Below are 17,027 nucleotides of genomic sequence, written 5' to 3'. Positions count from 1 at the left end.
GTGCCAGAATGGCTGACTGTCCATGACCAGGAGCAGGAGGCCCCCACCTGGCCTTTTCGGGGTCGGAATCTACCACCTGCGATTCCAGCGTGAGGCATATTCTATGAGGTCCAGGGTAGGTGTCAGCCTCAGAGATTCCTGCTCCAAGTGCTCCAGCCTGTTTTCAGTAGTCCACAGGGATGAAGATGGAGGACCTAGGCAGCTCTCCAGACAAGGCAAGGCCTCCCTCTGTACCCACCGGCCAGATGACTTTAAAGAGGTAACAACTTTGAGTAGCAGAATCAATTCCTGAATAACTAATCTTAAGTTTTTAAGTGTCTGAGAACACCATGTATCTGAGATTCCAAAACCCTTAATTTGGGTCAGTTAAAGTACAGGAGCTTCTACTTACTAAATGGCCAACCTAATGAGAGATGGGCAAACCCGTTTGTATCATCATGTGAGCAGCAGAAGCAAGGACAGCACAAATCCTTGCCCAGCCTATGTGCGTGCCCATTCTGGGATGAAGCAGAGAGCTGAGCTCAAGGGGAGACCCACAGGAGTCAGAGTCAGCTCTGGCGAGGAAACCAGGCAGCAGAGAGGGCTCCGAGAGTGAGCACCAAGGGAAGGTTTTCCTTCATCACACGAATGCAAGCCCTAGAAATCCAACTAGAAACACAAGAGCAGACCTTGAAGTGGTAGGGAAAGGCCAGTTCGAGAGCATCAAGGGGGCTTTGTTGACATGAAAGGAATTAGCTTTTGAGCCTGGATATTTATCAAAAGATGAAATATGTCTTCCTCCTTCCATTTGTGTATGTTTCCAGGAGACCTCGTATTGCATGGAAGTCTCATTACACGTTCTATACAAGCCAGTGATGTTTAGGGTTTGTTACATAGCAACACCTAACAGACATGATGCTAGAGACCCATTACAACTCACCACTGCCAGTGAGTCCACAGTGATGTCACGAAGACTTTCTACTGTGATTTATATCCATACTTTGCAGTGTGGGCCACAATCACACCATTGCTAAGCACTCCACACTACGGCAACTCCTTCTTCAGTGATTACAATGAGATGATTTAAACAGGATGAGGATTTCAAAGATCCCTTAGAAACAAGTCTATGTTTTGAAAACTTCCAGTATTTATGCTTCCAAAGAGGTGATCTCCTACCACATGACTATTCACTCTAAACATGGCACTTATGGGCAGGTGAGGACTGCCCTGTTGGTTCTGCAAGGCAAGGAGATAAGAGTCAAAGGTAGCCAATTTGAACTCTTCCTTACCTGCTGCATCCCTCTGGCCTGCCGGTCGTAAAACTGGAAAGCCACCAGCAAACAGATCTCCCAAGGCTGGAGGTGTGCTCCCCCCTCGAGAATTTGCAGGACCTCCTCCCTCTTTGTTGGTTCCTTTAGAACCTGTAGAGAGAAGAGGCAAGTAGATGTGGACCTGTGAGCAGAGCTGAGCGGCCAGCTCTCACCCTGGCCATGGTCTAACACTGCCCGTGGCAGCCTTCCCTCCTCTCCCGACCAGTGTTACCCTTCTCCTACTCAACGTCTTTCTCAAGGACCCCTGCCTGTGCCCCAGCCTGTCTGCCACCCTCTCCAGGCTACCAAAGAGCCATCAGTAGTAACCATTCTGAATAAGGATCACAACAAAGGCATCTCTACACTGCCATTTAGTAGACATGTGTGTGCACGCTCAGTCTGTGGACTCTGTAATCCCATGAACTGTAGCCCGCCAGGCTCCTCTGCCATGGGCTTTTTTCAGGCAAGAATATTGGAGTGGGTTGCCATTTCCTCTTCCAGGTGATCTTCCCAACCCAGGGACTGAACCTGCATCTCCGGCATTAGCAGGCAGATTCTTTACCACTGAGCCACCTGGGAAGACCATTTAGTAGATGTCATCTTTTAAATTAGAAAACCCAAACACTGTAGGTAAAGAGCTGACCCCATTTTCACTTGACTGTTGTGGGAGGACTAGACGAAGAAAACCCAAAGATTTAATTTAGGCAATAATTTTAACTTCTGGTCCACAGAACCTGGTCCAGGATTTGCAAGCAGGAAGTAAAGGTCTGCAGTGATTTCTTCTTTGGTGTTTTCATTCTCTGTCTCCCCAGCTCCCACTCCCTGGGCCTAGTGCTCTTCCCTGCACCACTTTTTTTTTTTTCCTAGGGAAAAGAAAGCTCATGAGCTTGTGAGAGATGTCACTAATTCCAGCCTTCCAGATGTGTGTGATTAGCAACTACATAAAATGAGAAGACATTGAGCTTACAAGAATTTTTGGCAGACAATGTTCACAGCCTGAAGCTAATATGCACAGAGAAATCAGGGCACAGTGCCTACTGGTGGAGGAATGTGGCCAGATTATTCCTAGTATTAACATTAAACATTACTTCTTCACTAGAATGATAAAGAAATGAGTGTCCCAATAAAATGAATTGATCTGTTAACTTGTTTGTTGTTGTTCAGTCACTAAGTCATGTCCAATTCTCTGTGATCCCATGGACTGCAGCATGCCAGGCTCCTCTGTCCTTCACTGGCTCCCAGAGTTTACTCAAATTCACGTCCACTGAGTCAGGCTTAACTAATTAGATGGTGGGTCTAGCCAGAACTAATTTTTATTGTAACCAATGCTGAAAATGTTTCTTAAAATAATTTGCCTATTCATGTACATTAACATATAATTACAGATATTAGATACAATTATATTTTAGGACTATCTTTGAGAATTACCATCATGTATCATTGCAAAATATATGGAGCCATAATAATACCTTATATTTAAATATATTTCTTTTTTTTACTTTTCTTTTTCTTTATGTTTATTTATTTTAATTGGCAGCTAATTACTTTACAATATTGTACTGGTTTGTGCCATATTTTGTATATACTGGGCTTCCCTTGTGGCTCAGCTGGTAAAGAATCTGCTTGCAATGTGGGAGACCTGGGTTCGATCCCTGGGTTGGGAAGTTCCCCTTGAGAAGGGAAAGGCTACCCACTTCAGTATTCAGGCCTAGAGAATTCTATGGACTATATAGTCCATGGGGTCACAAAGAGTTGGACGTAACTGAGTGACTTTCATGTTCACTTTCTTTCACTGTATATATTATTTCAGCCTTCAACAATCTTAACCAAAAAAGAGCAGGTATTGTTATCTCCCCCCATTTTGCAGATGAGCAAACTGAGTCTCAGAGAGGTTCCCTGATGTGCAGAGTGGCAGAATCAGAACTCAACATGGGTCATCTGATGGCAGGAACAAGGCTCCTTTTACTCCATCATACTCTAGAAGACATAGAAACTTAGTCATGTGATCCTGGGAGAGAATTCAGCAGAAATATTTTTCCTTATGGAAAATAAAATCTTTGAATTTGTTAGGGTTGAGACTTGAATTTTTTGCTCATTCAATTTGAGGATTATGTTGACACAGCATAAGTGATCTTTCAATGTTACTTCACAATGGATAAATACATTGTGGAACATCCATATGATCAAATCTTCAGTTCAGTTGCTCAGTCATGTCTGACTCTTTGCGACTCCATGGACTGCTGCATGCCAGGCCTCCCTGTCCATCACCAACTCCTGGAGCTTGCTCAAATTCATGTCCACTGAGTCAGTGATGCCATCCAGCCATCTCATCCTCTGTTGTCCCCTTCTCCTCCTGCCTTCAATCTTTTCCAGCATCAGGATCTTTTCCAGTGAGTCAGTTCTTCGCATCAGGTGACCAAAGTATTGGAGTTTCAGCTTCTGCATCAGTCCTTCCAATGAATATTCAGTGTTGATTTCCTTTAGGATTGACTGGTTTGATCTCTGTGCAGTCCAAGGGACTCTCAAGAGTCTTCTCCAATACCACAGTTCAAAAGCATCAATTCTTCAGTGCTCAGACTTCTTTATGGTCCAACTCTCACATCCATACATGACTACTGGAGAAACCATAGCTTTGACTATATCGACCTTTGCTGGCAAAGTAATGTCTCTGCTTTTTAATATGCTGTCTAGGATGGTCACAGTGTTTTTTCCAAGGACCAAGCATCTTTTAATTTCATGGCTGCAGTCACCATCTGCAGTGATTTTGGAGCCCAAGAAAATAGTCTCTCATGGTTTCCACTGTTTCCCCATCTATTTGCCATGAAATGATGGGACCGGGTGCCATGATCTTCGTTTTTTGAATGTTGGGTTTTAAGCCAGCTTTTTCACTCTCCTCTTTCATTTTCATCAAGAGGCTCTTTAGTTCCTCTTCACTTTCTGCCATAAGGGTGGTGTCATCTGCATATTGGAGAAGGCAATGGCACCCCACTCCAGTACTTTTGCCTGGAAAATTCCATGGACGGAGGAGCCTGGTAGGCTGCAGTCCATGGGGTTGCTAAGAGTCAGACATGACTGAGCAACTTCACTTTCACTTTTCACTTTCATGATTGGAGAAGGAAATGGCAACCCACTCCAGTGTTCTTGCCTGGTGAATCCCAGGGATGGGGGAGCCTGGTGGGCTGCCATCTATGGGGTCGCACAGAGTCGGACACGACTGAAGCAACTTAGCAACAGCAGCAGCATCTGCCTATCTGAGGTTATTGATATTCCTCCTGGCAATGTTGATTCTAGTTTGTGCTTCATCCCACCCAGCATTTCACATGATACACTCTGCATAGAAGTTAAATAAGCAGGGTGACAATATACAGCTTTGACATACTCCTTTCCCAATTTGGAACCAGTCCATTGTTCCATGTCTGGTTCTAAGTGTTGTTTCTTAACCTGCACACAGATTTCTCAGGAGGCTGGTAAGGTGGTCTGGAATTCCCATCTCTTTAAGAATTTTCCACAGTTTGTTGTGATTTAGTCACAGTCAAAGGCTTTGGCATAGTTGATAATGCAGAAGTAGATGTTTTTCTGGAATTCTCTTGCTTTTCTGTGATCCAACAGATGTAGGCAATTTGATCTCTGGTTCCTCTGCCTTTTCTAAGTCCAGCTTGAACACCTGGAAGTTCTTGGTTCACCTACTGTTGAAGCCTCGCTTGGAGAATTTTCAGCATTACTTTGCTAGCATGTGAGAGTGCAATTGTGCAGTAGTTTGAACATTCTTTGGCACTGCCTTTCTTTGGGATTGGAATGAAAGCTGACCTTTTCCATTCCTGTGGCCACTGCTGAGTTTTCCAAATTTGCTGCCATATTGAGTGCAGCACTTTAACAGCATCATCTTTTAGGATTTGAAATAGCTCAACTGGAATTCCATCACCTCCACCAGCTAATGGGTATAGGTTTCCTATTGGTGTGATGGAAATGGTCACTAGACAGGGTGACAGTTGCAACAACAATGAAATATATAAATGCTACTGAATTGGACACTTTAAAAATGGTCAAAATGGTGAGTTTTATATTGTGTGTATTTTAAAACAATTAAAATAATTACTTTACCATGAAGTTTCTTTTTAAAGCATTTGAAAGTTGATGGTAGATATGCTGAACATCATCTGCAGACCAGGAAAGGTAGCTCTAATTCTCTCCCCCATGTAGACCGTACACTGAGCAGGTCTGAGATGGCCAGATGTGTGTCCTGATTAGCACTTGTGGCCCTGTCCTGAGCCTCACATGGCCTGCCCTTGGCTCTTAGCAGGCCGGATGCTCACTTACCCTCGATCTGCGGGGCACTGCGGTCATTGATCTGTGTGACTTTTCGGAGGCGAGTCCCTTGCTGGATATCAGCCAACAGTGCACTCCGACCTTTGGGATCTGCCTTTCTCAAGCTGGAAGCATCTGCACTTACCTGTAAGGGAATACGAGGGATTTGATTATAATTACATATAACATTTGCAGGTAAGCCATATGTCCTGTCTGGGGTGAGTTTCCCCTCCCATATTTTTCTGCCCTCCCTGTTTGCTCTCCCCTGCATCACTCTCACCAGTGCAGTCATCTACGGGTCACAGGTCTTGCAGGAGGCTTAACTCCTGCCCTGCTCACATCCTGCTCCCTAGGGACCCAGAACAGATTCTTTTGTGAGCTAAAACTCCCATAATATTAAAGAGCCCTAATTCATGGCCCCTTTTCCTCCTCATAGGTGAGCCCCATCCACTTATCTGGGCTTCTGGCTGTGTGTTTCTGACTCTGGCTCTCAGGTTCTGAATAATTGCCCTGCCCGGTGTCCCCAGGTCCCCTCCTGGACCAAATTCAGAAAGAAAGAAGTGCAGGAGATGGCAATGAAAGTTTAGCGATTGCGTTCTTCTCCGTGTCTGAGTGTGTTACTTTAATTCTCACAAAACCTTGTGAGTTTAAAGTGAGTTTACCCTCATCTTACAGGTGAGAAAGGACTATGAAATCTCTTCCCGGTCACAGGGCTAGGTCCTTACCTAGATCTGCTGAATTCCAAGGGCCACGTGCTTTTTATTTTGAAGCACTACAGAGATCAAGGGCATGGTGCTGTAGTTAGGGCAAGTATTCTCTGGACTATGAAAATGCTTTGTAAACATGTTCACGAGAATAACCTCTGCCAGTAACACTGAGGTCCAACTGTTTCATTTCCACTATAGCTTGTGCTGATACAGTGGGGTCTCCATGGGCTATAAGAACCAGGGAGCAGCAGAAAGAACATACAGAGGTTGGTGGCAAATAAGGGAGGGTGGGTCACACTAGAAGACATAGCCAGGAGGACCCTCTACAGTTAGAAGGTTTATATTACATGACCTAAGATCTGGTTAAACATTTCTCAGGTGAGAAATACTTTCTAGCACCTGTTGTATGGGGAATACCATGTCTTTGGTTTTCAGCTTAAACATCACTTTGGAGGTCTTTTCTGGCCCCTAACCTAAATAAGGCTACCCAGGGTTCTTTCTTAGGGTACCATATTCCTTTTATCCCCTGCAAGTTTGCCACAATGTATACATTTATACTTACCATTCCTTGTGGAAAATTTCCAATTGTGGTTATGAACTGCAGATTCACCACCCCGACAAGACACTCTTAGGAAAGAGATCTTGTCCATTTTGTTCACTAATACCTCTCCAGAGAGTAAAACTTGGCCCTAGATAGGCTCAAAAACTGTTTACTGGATGAATGAATGAATGAGTATGAATGAACTAAACCCAGGATGCATAACACACTGGTCTTGCTCTCAAGGGCATAAGCAGGTACCAGGGAGACAGTACACCACGCACAGCATGTGACTGAGTGTCCGAGTTGCACAGAGAGGAAGACTCCAAGAGTTCAGAAAGGATATATTTATCAGGCTCAGCAGGCTTTGAGGAAGACAGGAGACCTTGGATGGTCCTTGAAGGACAGACAGAACTTATACGAGCTCTTGCAATAGCCGTTTTCTCCACATGGCCATTTGCCAAAAAGAACCACCAGAGACTCTCCAGTGTCACAGACTGGAAATGAAGGCAATTGTGGTTTTAGTTAAAAGGTGCTGAGTCCACATTTTCACCAACTGACTCCATGGCCCAGGTGATGCATCTTACACAGGCTTTGAAGGACACAAGCTTCAGTGTCAGTTTCTTGTTGCCTGGAAACATGCTTTTGACCTCTTGAGAAGGACTCACTGATGATGGTCAACAACTGAGCTATGAGCCAGAGGTCCCAATCCTAACGATATACATTTTTTATGAATATATGTACAAATGCACATGTACAGCAGGATATTTCCCACATGAGATGATCTTTAAACTCTTTCTCTATAAACCATTAGCCCATAAGTCATTTTAAACTTCAAAATTTTAAGATTTATAAAGTTTACTCTTGTATTTAGAAACAATTAGTAACAGGAATAAAAGGCAAACAGAAATATCATGACCCTAGCCAAGAGAAGTATGAACATTTTTTTAAAAATCTGGCATTACAGTTGCAGGATTAGGGGGTGAAAGTGTTTTGTAATTTCTTCCTAGTTATGAGATGAATAACACAATGAATTGCATTCTTCTGTTAAAAGAAGCAACTGGAACCATATCTCTAACAATTCCTGAGTGGGGGTGTGGGTGTTCATCTTACCATCTTTAAATGCCATTTTAAAATTGATTACCCAAATGCACCCCCCATTCCTTGACCTCGCCCATCCTAAGCTTTAAAGGTGAGTGCCATGAAGAACATGGTACATCCCTGGAATATGATTTTTGGGGCATTGTACTAGGTCTTAATTGCTTCTCAGGCTTCCCTCTAGTTGCAGAGAGTGGGGGCTACTCTCTAGTTGTGGTGTGCAGGCTTCTCATTGCAGTGGCTTCCCTTGTTAAAGAGCAGGGGCTCTAGGGCTTGTGGGCTTCAGTAGTTGCAACACGTGAGCTCAGTAGTTGCGGCTCCTGGGCACAAGTTCAATAGTTGTGGCACAGTTGATCTACGGGCATGTGGGATCTTCCTGGATCAGGGATGGAACCTGTGTTTCCTGCATTGGCAGGTGGATTCCCCACCACTGAGCCAGCCACCAGGGAAGCCCTGGAATAATGATGTGAAATTGTGTTTCTACTGAGCACAAGCCTCAGTACATTCTTGTCAATTCCACATGATAGACTTGTTGATAAACATCTTCCAAATCAGCTGGAGGGTATGGCAGGTCCCATCATGTTTCAACATCCTTCTGTGTGTGTATGTGTGTGTGTATGTGCTCAGTCGTGTCCGACTCTGTGACCCCATGGACTGTAGCCCACAGGCTCCTCTGTCCATGGGCTTCTCCAGGCAATAATACTGGAGTGGGTTGCCATTTCCTCCTCCAGGGGATCTTCCTGATCCAGGGATCAAACTCACATCTCCTGGGCCTCCTGCATTGGCAGGTGAATTCTTTACCACTAGTGCCACCTGAGAAACCCCACATTCTTCTTTGCTGCCTTTTTTCCCTGTGCCACTGTCTGCCAACAAAGATCCATCTAGTCAAAGCTATGGTTTTCCCAGTAGTCATGTATGGATGTAAGAGTTGGACTATAAAAAAAGCTGAGCACCAAAGAATTGATGCTTTTGAACTGTGGTGTTGGAGAAGACTCTTGAGAGTCCCTTGGACTGCAAGGAGATCCAACCAGTCCATCCTAAAGGAAATTAGTCCTGGATATTCATTGGAAGGACTGATGCTGAAGCTGAAACTCCAATACTTTGGTCACCTGATGCGAAGAACTGACTCACTGGAAAAGACCCTGATGCTGGGAAAGATTGAAAGCGGGAGAAGAAGGGGACGACAGAGGATGAGATGGTTGGATGGCATCACCAGCTCAATGGACATGAGTTTGAGTAAACTCTGGGAGGTGGTGATGGACAGGGAGGCCTGGTGTGCTGCAGCCCATGGGGTCGCAAAGACATGACTGAGAGACTGAAAAGGAACTGAACTGACTGTCTGCCCTGATGATCTTCCACTAGAGGGCGCTCCCTCACCTGGTATTAGTAAAGTTATCTTCAGTCTTTTGTGAGGTAGGAAAGAGGGAATAACTTCATAGCTAAGGGGACCACAGCTCAATTGGTTTTGTACAAAAGGGCATCTAAGGACATATTCATTTGCACATTGAAGACCATATTTTGCCGTGGTGGGTGTTTCTACTCCACATTCAATATTTATTAACAGTTCATTTATACTTTGCTTTCTTAAAAATCAAGCCTAAGAGGTCTGGTTACTGTGGTTACTGGATACAGAAATAAAAGTGGTTACTGGATACAGAAATAGGAAAGAGAAGATTTTCATATATTCACTGGGTCTTTTACTCTATGTAAATCCTGCTTATTGGCAACTTCACTAAAAAAATTGAGTGAGAGAGTCACTCCTGAAAACTTCTGCTATGGCAAATATATCCACCCAACAGGCTTGCCTGCCCCCGCTACATACAAAGCAAGGAACTGAACTATCATTTCAATGTTTGCTCCTGTTCTTTCTTAACATTGTTATTGAGTGTGACAATTTGTGAGTTCCACACAAAGCTTTTGTCGACTCAGTTTTTCTAAAGCAAGCTTCCCATGGAATAGCCCAGGTCCTAAAAAGATGCAAAGTGGTAGAAGAGTAATGCAAATTAGACCATGGCCCTTCCAAATACAGGCTGCAAAACTGAAGTAATCCAGGAAGATTAGAACAGCACTAAGTGGGCCAAGGACAATGAGATGTCTGTCCTCCTGTCTTGATAAATTATAAGAGCTTTTGCATATCATTTGTCATTCCAGCAAATGAGTTGATCAGGGTTCAGTATAGTTTGAGAGAGGAGGATGGAGGTCCAGCCCAAACGGAATGAAATGCATGTTGACCTGCTACTTGTGACCCTGCTGCCCTATGTCATTACTACATCTGTTTGATTGATATCGGTTTCTGTCAGAAACACTAATCAAAATCGAGCAGGTTGTTTGTCTCAAAGATGATCTTAACCCAATCAATGCAGTACGATTCCAGCCTTGCAGTCTTCTAAAGGTGACTTCTCCAATGGGGCTGTTAAAGTCAGATTAGCACTCAGCCTTCCAGGTACACAACTTGTTTCTCCCCAGCTCTCAGCCGCCCCCTGCCTTCTCTATGCTTGGGGGCAGACACGGATCAGTAGCCTGCGTACTTGCATTTTTTTTTTTTTTTAACTAAATCTGAATTCCAAGAACAGCCAGAACTGGCATTTGTTTCCTCCTGCTGCTACCATATTTATGTAGAAGAGAGAGCCTGGGATCCAACAGAGACACAGGAAATAATTTCAGAGAACGTGAACTCTCCCCTGTCAGGCCTGACACAGTGTTCCCTGCACCCGGAATGTGCACAAGTCAGGCTGTTACATAATGAGGCATTTTGAGATCTAACAGTTTTATTTCTTATTTTCAGAAGTTCAAATACTGTATACAATTAAAAATGGACTTCCTACCCTCCTTTTTAATTAATTAATTAATTTATTTTTCCATTTATTTTTATTAGTTGGAGGCTAATTACTTTACAATATTGTAGTGGTTTTTGCCATACATTGACACGAATAAGCCAAGGATTTACATGTGTTCCCCATCCCGATCCCCCCTCCCGCCTCCCTCTCCATCCCATCTCTCTGGCTACCCTCCTTTTTTTAAAAGCCTCGTTTCTTAAACAACTGTCTGCAGACCCAGGACTGTTACCTGGAGTACAGAGCTGCTTCCCACAGCATCACATCCTTATTAGGAGGTGCAGCAGAGTTTGGACCCATTCACTGTGGCTATAGGTGATAGGGGAGTCTGGGCCTATTCTCTACGTCCCCAAGAAACTCCATTTGTCAGAGTCATCTCATCCAGGGGCATCAATTTGGTCACCATATGCTGGCAGCTATCTCCATGCCCAAGGACCTGAAGGCCGTCTCAGACCCTTCTCTCTTCCTCATTCTCAAAAGCCACTGCATCACAAACTCCTGGTGACTTCTCGGTAATGATTCTAGAAACTGGCTCCTTTTCTCCATCGATGCTGACTTAATGCAGACCACCAGTATTAATGCAGGCACTTCCAGATTCCCTCAGCTGGTCTTCCTGCCTCCTGTCTTGCCTCCTCTGCACAGCCACCTGAGTGGTCTGTATAAGGGACATGTTATTTACCATGTCCATAAAAACTTTTGCTGGCTCCCCACTGCCCTCAGGATCAAGTTCAAATCCCTTCACATTGCACAAGGCCCAACCAAGTGACCAGCCCCAACCTTTCCTTCCATGCTGGAGCTCACCTCTGGACCTTAGCTTGAGCTAATCTCTCTGCTCTTTTCACACTTGCCTCTTGGCTATTTTCCAGGAAGCCTCCTGATCCTGGAAGGCCAGATAAAGAGCTCTGTTTTGTTCCTAGAACAACATGCTTACCCTTAGCAGTGCTCCTGCCAGATCAGGTGACTCTGCTCAAAACCTGCAAGGGTTTTCCATTTCCCTTGGAGTAAAAAAAGTCAAAGTCCTCATTAGTATCACCCACAGGGCTTGACTGCATTTTGTATGCTGAGTTCACCTGCAAATGCAAACATTTTCCTACCCACACTGGTGTTATAAAGCAGTTCCACTGTATGGCAATCCCTCCCTATCTACGAACTATACTTCCAAGCCTGTGTTCAAATTTCTGCCTCTTATGGGAATGCTCCCACTGTCCCAGCACTCTGTGCTTGGCCCAACTTTTACTTCTCCCTTAAGTGAAAAGTGAAAGGATTAGTCACTGAGTCGTGTCTGACTCATTGTGACCCATGAACTGTAGCTCACCACGCTCCTCTGTCCATGGCATTCTCCAGGCAAGAATATTGGAGTGGTAGCCATGCCCTTCTCCAGGGGATCTTCCTGACCCAGGGATGGAACCCTGGTCTCCTGCACTGCAGGCAGATTATTTACTGTCTGAGCCACAGGGAAGCCCAATTGGCCCTACATAAAAAACTGTTTCCTTTACAAGATCTTTTATTCAAAACCTCTTCAGCTAGTCTTTTCCTTATAAGATCCACACCCCCTCCAAAGCACATCATTTGTAATTCTTGCCAAATACTATAGCTTTTATATTATGCATTGTTTTTCCTCTTATTTTTGAGTGGAAACTCTTAGCATGCAGAAAATAAGTGTTCCTCTTTTAGTACCAGCACATCCAATTAAAAAAAAAATACTGAGAGCAAATTATCAGTATTTTGTTGAAATGAACTCTGTATAAACTTCAAGCCCCTGGGTTTTTGACATTTGTCTGCTCCAACAAAACATGCAGGTATGGTAAGAGAAATCACTGCCTTTGAGGTTATGTCACAGTCCTGGTGTTTCAAACCGTTTTCATACCTTTATCCTTTGGTCACTTTGTCCCAAGAAATGGGGATTCATTCAGCACCATTCTCTCTTATTTGATGATGCCGATATTCCCTGGCTTTTAGGACTAAAATTTAAATTATGAGAAAGCCTGATTTTTTTTTTTTTTTCATTTATTTTTATTAGTTGGGGGCTAATTACTTTACAATATTGTAGTGGTTTTTGTCATACATTGACATGAATCAGCCATGGATTTACATGTATTCCCCATCCCGATCCCCCCTCCCACCTCCCTCTCTACCCGATCCCTCTGGGTCTTCCCAGTGCACCAGGCCCGAGCACTTGTCTCATGCATCCAACCTGGGCTGGTGATCTGTTTCACCCTAGATAATATACATGTTTTGATGCTGTTCTCTTGAAACATCCCACTCTTGCCTTCTCCCACAGAGTCCAAAAGTCTGTTCTATACATCTGAGTCTCTTTTTCTGTTTTGCATATAGGGTTATCGTTACCATCTTTCTAAATTCCATATATATGTGTTAGTATACTGTAATGGTCTTTATCTTTCTGGCTTACTTCGCTCTGTATAATGGGCTCCAGTTTCATCCATCTCATTAGAACTGATTCAAATGAATTCTTTTTAATGGCTGAGTAATATTCCATGGTGTATATGTACCACAGCTTCCTTATCCATTCTTCTGCTGATGGGCATCTAGGTTGCTTCCATGTCCTGGCTATTATAAACAGTGCTGAGATGAACATTGGGGTGCACGTGTCTCTTTCAGATCTGGTTTCCTCGGTGTGTATGACCAGAAGTGGGATTTCTGGGTCATATGGCAGTTCTATTTCCAGTTTTTTAAGAAATCTCCACACTGTTTTCCATAGTGGCTAGTTTGCATTCCCACCAACAGTGTAAGAGGATTCCCTTTTCTCCACACCCTCTCCAGCATTTATTGCTTGTAGACTTTTGGATAGCAGCCATCCTGACTGGCGTGTAATGGTACCTCATTGTGGTTTTGATTTGCATTTCTCTGATAATGAGTGATGTTGAGCATCTGAGAAAGCCTGATTTTAAAACCTATGTTGGAAGAACAACCTTGTAAACTCAAAAAAGAGCCCAGCATTGGTAGTCTAGGGCCTGACACTAGGAATTGCTAAGAAATACATAATACCTAGTTGGAACAATGTCTCAAAAACTGGTTGAGGTTTCATATCTTCTATTTATTTTAGTCAAAAATTATTACCAAAAAGAAACATGTTCCCATCCCAGCAGATTAATTTGCAAGCTAGTGAGATAATGATGTTGTTGTTCAGTCAGTCATTTGTGTTCAATTCTTTGCAAACCCATGGACTGCAGCACGCCAGGCTTTCTTGTCATTCACTATCTCCTGGAATTTGCTCAAACTCATGTCCATTGGGTCGGTGATGCCATCCAACCATCTCATCCTGTGTCATCCCCTTCTCCTCCTGCCTTCAGTCTTTCCCAGCATCAGGGTCTTTTCCAATGAGTTGGCTCTTCTATCAGGTAGCCAAAGAAATAACACTACTATGGGCAATTCCAGCTCATCCCTCCCAGCACTTCTGTCTCTGTTAAAGGTTTTCTCCCATTCCTCAAAGCTTTAAACCTGTGACTCCTTCCTCTCTTTCATTTGAAATAATCAGTTTCCACTGTGATCCAGTTCCTACCCTTTACTATGCACACAGAGGTGCCTTTGCAGTCTGGGTAAGGAAACGGCAGCATGCAAAGGGTGACAGCAACAGCAATAACTCAAAGGAAATGGGAAGGCATATGTGTGCTGGGCACTGTTCCAAGTACTGTGCTGTGCTTAGTCACTCAGTCGTGTCCGACTCTTTGAGACCCCATGGACTGTAGCCTGTCAGGCTCCTCATCCATGGGATACTCCAGGCAAGAATACTGGAGTGGGCTGCCATGCTCTCCGCCAGGGGATTTTTCCCAACCCAGGGATCAAACTCAAGTCTCCCACATTGCAGGCAGATTCTTTACTGTCTGAGCCACCAGGGAAACCCAAGAATACTGGAGTGGGTAGCCTATCCCCTTCTCCAGGGGATCTTCCCAACCCAGGAATTGAACCCAGGTCTCTCCTGCATTGCACGTAGATTCTTTACCAGCTGAGCTACCAGGGAAGTCCTTCAAGTACTGTACGTATATTAATTCGTCTACAGGGCACTTGGACAATCACATGATGGAGGCACTAGTTATGAGTATTATATCCAGTTTACAGATGAGGCCCGGAGAGGAAGCAGGCTATCTGCTACTAGTAAGAGGAGAGCTGAGAGGTGAGCCCAGGCAAGTCAGGGTCTCTCATCCACCATGCTGCGTCTTAGTAATGACATCACTCAGGAAAATTGTGAAGGGTGAACACCCAGGAGACACATGGAAAGCCTGCAGCTGGGTGGGGGCAGTGGGCCCCCTGCCTTCTGGCTGGGGACCACAACAGATGTTGCATCAAACAGAGCATGACAGCCAGATTAGAAAGCAAGGGGCAGGGAAGAGCATCAGAAGGAAAAAGAAGGGAGGACGGAGAGAAAAAGAGAGGGGCTGGGGCCCAAGGAGCTAAGTGCTAGGCCTTTGCCAGGGCCAGAAGGGACAGCCAAGGCTGAATGATGGAGCCTGAGAACAGTCTGATTACTGCATTAAACGTGATCCAGCAGCCGTCTTGGCAGGGGGAGGGCGGAGAGCACTTAAAATGGAAACTGCTTAGGGTAACTCTACGCTGTGAGGCTGATACCCTCTGCTGCAAAGAGCCTGTACCTGAAACTCCCTCTTCAGGTAACACAGAAGCCTGTGTGGGCCAACCCTGCTGGTCCACCTCTTTCTTTCCCAGTGTAGGCCCCCTACTCTCCTTTCGTACCTTCCTGCTGGCTGCAGGGGAAAATGCAGGGTTCTCAGCACATGGCCTCCCTTACTGACTCCGAAATAAAGATTATGAGCGCTGAGTACAACCCATGACTCAACCTTCTACCCCACACATTCTGCATCCCACCCACCTGGCCCAGTTCTCCGTCCCCTGTATTGGTCAGATACTTGTATCTCAAGTTCAAGACTCATGCACTCCCTCTGGATGATATGTCCCTTTCTTCCAACTCTGTCAGTCAAAATCACATTCATCTTGGGACTTCCCTGGTGGTGCAGTAGATAAGAATCTGCCTGTCAATGCAGGGGATGGTTTGATCCCTGGTCCAGGAAGATTCCACATGCCACGGAGTAGCTAAGCCCATGCATCATAACTACTGAAGCCTGAGTGCCTAGAGCCTGTGCTCTGTAACAAGAGAAGCCACTGCAATCAGAGGGCTGATCACCACAGCGAAGAGTGACCCCCACTCATCACGACTAGAAAAAGACCATGCAAAGCAACAAAGACCCAGCACAGCCAAAAAATATATAAATGAATAAATTAATTAAAAAAGAAGGCTTTCTTTTAAAAAAATCACTTTCATCTCTTTCAAGGCATAGCCGCTTCCAGAGAAGCCTAAATTAAACCAAGTCAGAATTAATTCTTGCATTTACCTACTGTATAATAGCCATACATTTTAGAAGTTTAACCCAGATATGCAAATATTGGCTGAGGTTTCCTGAGCCCTGGAGATCTAGAGGAGACTGGCTCAGAGCCATTCTTGAAGCCCTTGGGACTCTCAAAGTCTCCCAAAGAGTTCTACAGTTTCAAGGCCGTGTATGCCTCATGGGCATGCTTGCTTCCAGATTCCAGGCAGCAACTCTGCATTGAGCACTGGACACCCCTGGGCCTCATATGGTCGCTCATCATTCCAATACAGGAGGATTCACTGGCTCAGAGTTCCCCACTCAAATCAGTGTTCTGGTTCCTCTCTCTCACTGTCTCCTTAACTGTATCTTCGCTCTGCTCAGCCTCTTAGAACAAAGCAAATTCTTCCCCTTGCTTCGTGTGGTGCTGTTTAGTCACTCTAGTCCTTCTTATTCAACTTCATTCCTGCCCTCAAGTTCCACGCCCCATCCCACCTCTTTATAGACTATAAAGATATGTCTCCAAAGACAGGTCTCTCCTTAAGAAAAATTCTTATGCCAGTTGCTGAGATCATATGTTTCATATCATTTAAAAAAATATCTATTAATTTGGCTGTGCTGGGTCTTAGTTGCAGCATGTGAACTCTTAGTTATGGCACGCGGGATCTAGTTCCCTGGCCAGGGATTGAACCCAGGCATCAGGAGCTCCGAGTCTTAGCCACTGAACCATCAGGGAAGTCCCATGTTTCACATCTTGATGTGAATCTGTCCTACCCATCTTAAGTCCCTTTTGGCAGAAATTACGTCTTAATCAACCCTGCTGGGGTTCAGCACAATGCCTTGTATGATACACACTCCCCCAAATTCACTAGAATAAAATTTGTTATTTAATCTGAAAATGCAGTGTGAATTTAAAATAA

At 44.5% G+C, this 17,027-nt stretch overlaps 1 protein-coding gene across 3 annotated transcripts in view; it reads right to left on the bottom strand.

Annotated features, from left to right (window-relative positions):
- The window catches only part of WIPF3 (WAS/WASL interacting protein family member 3), an 82,713-nt gene that overhangs the window by 20,302 nt on the left and 45,384 nt on the right, over positions 1 to 17,027 (bottom strand). For all 3 annotated transcript variants that reach the window (XM_070467955.1, XM_070467939.1, XM_070467947.1), the window contains exons 3-4: positions 5,607 to 5,739; positions 1,269 to 1,400 (exon numbers count right to left, since the gene is read on the bottom strand). In XM_070467955.1, the coding sequence (XP_070324056.1) occupies positions 1,269 to 1,400; positions 5,607 to 5,739 (265 nt within the window). The remainder of the gene's footprint in view (positions 1 to 1,268; positions 1,401 to 5,606; positions 5,740 to 17,027) is intronic.

Source organism: Odocoileus virginianus, chromosome 1, assembly GCF_023699985.2.
Source record: "Odocoileus virginianus isolate 20LAN1187 ecotype Illinois chromosome 1, Ovbor_1.2, whole genome shotgun sequence".
Lineage (NCBI taxonomy): Eukaryota > Metazoa > Chordata > Mammalia > Artiodactyla > Cervidae > Odocoileus > Odocoileus virginianus.
The sequence above is the reverse complement of the archived record's forward strand: the minus strand, read 5'-3'. Positions and strand labels throughout refer to the sequence as shown.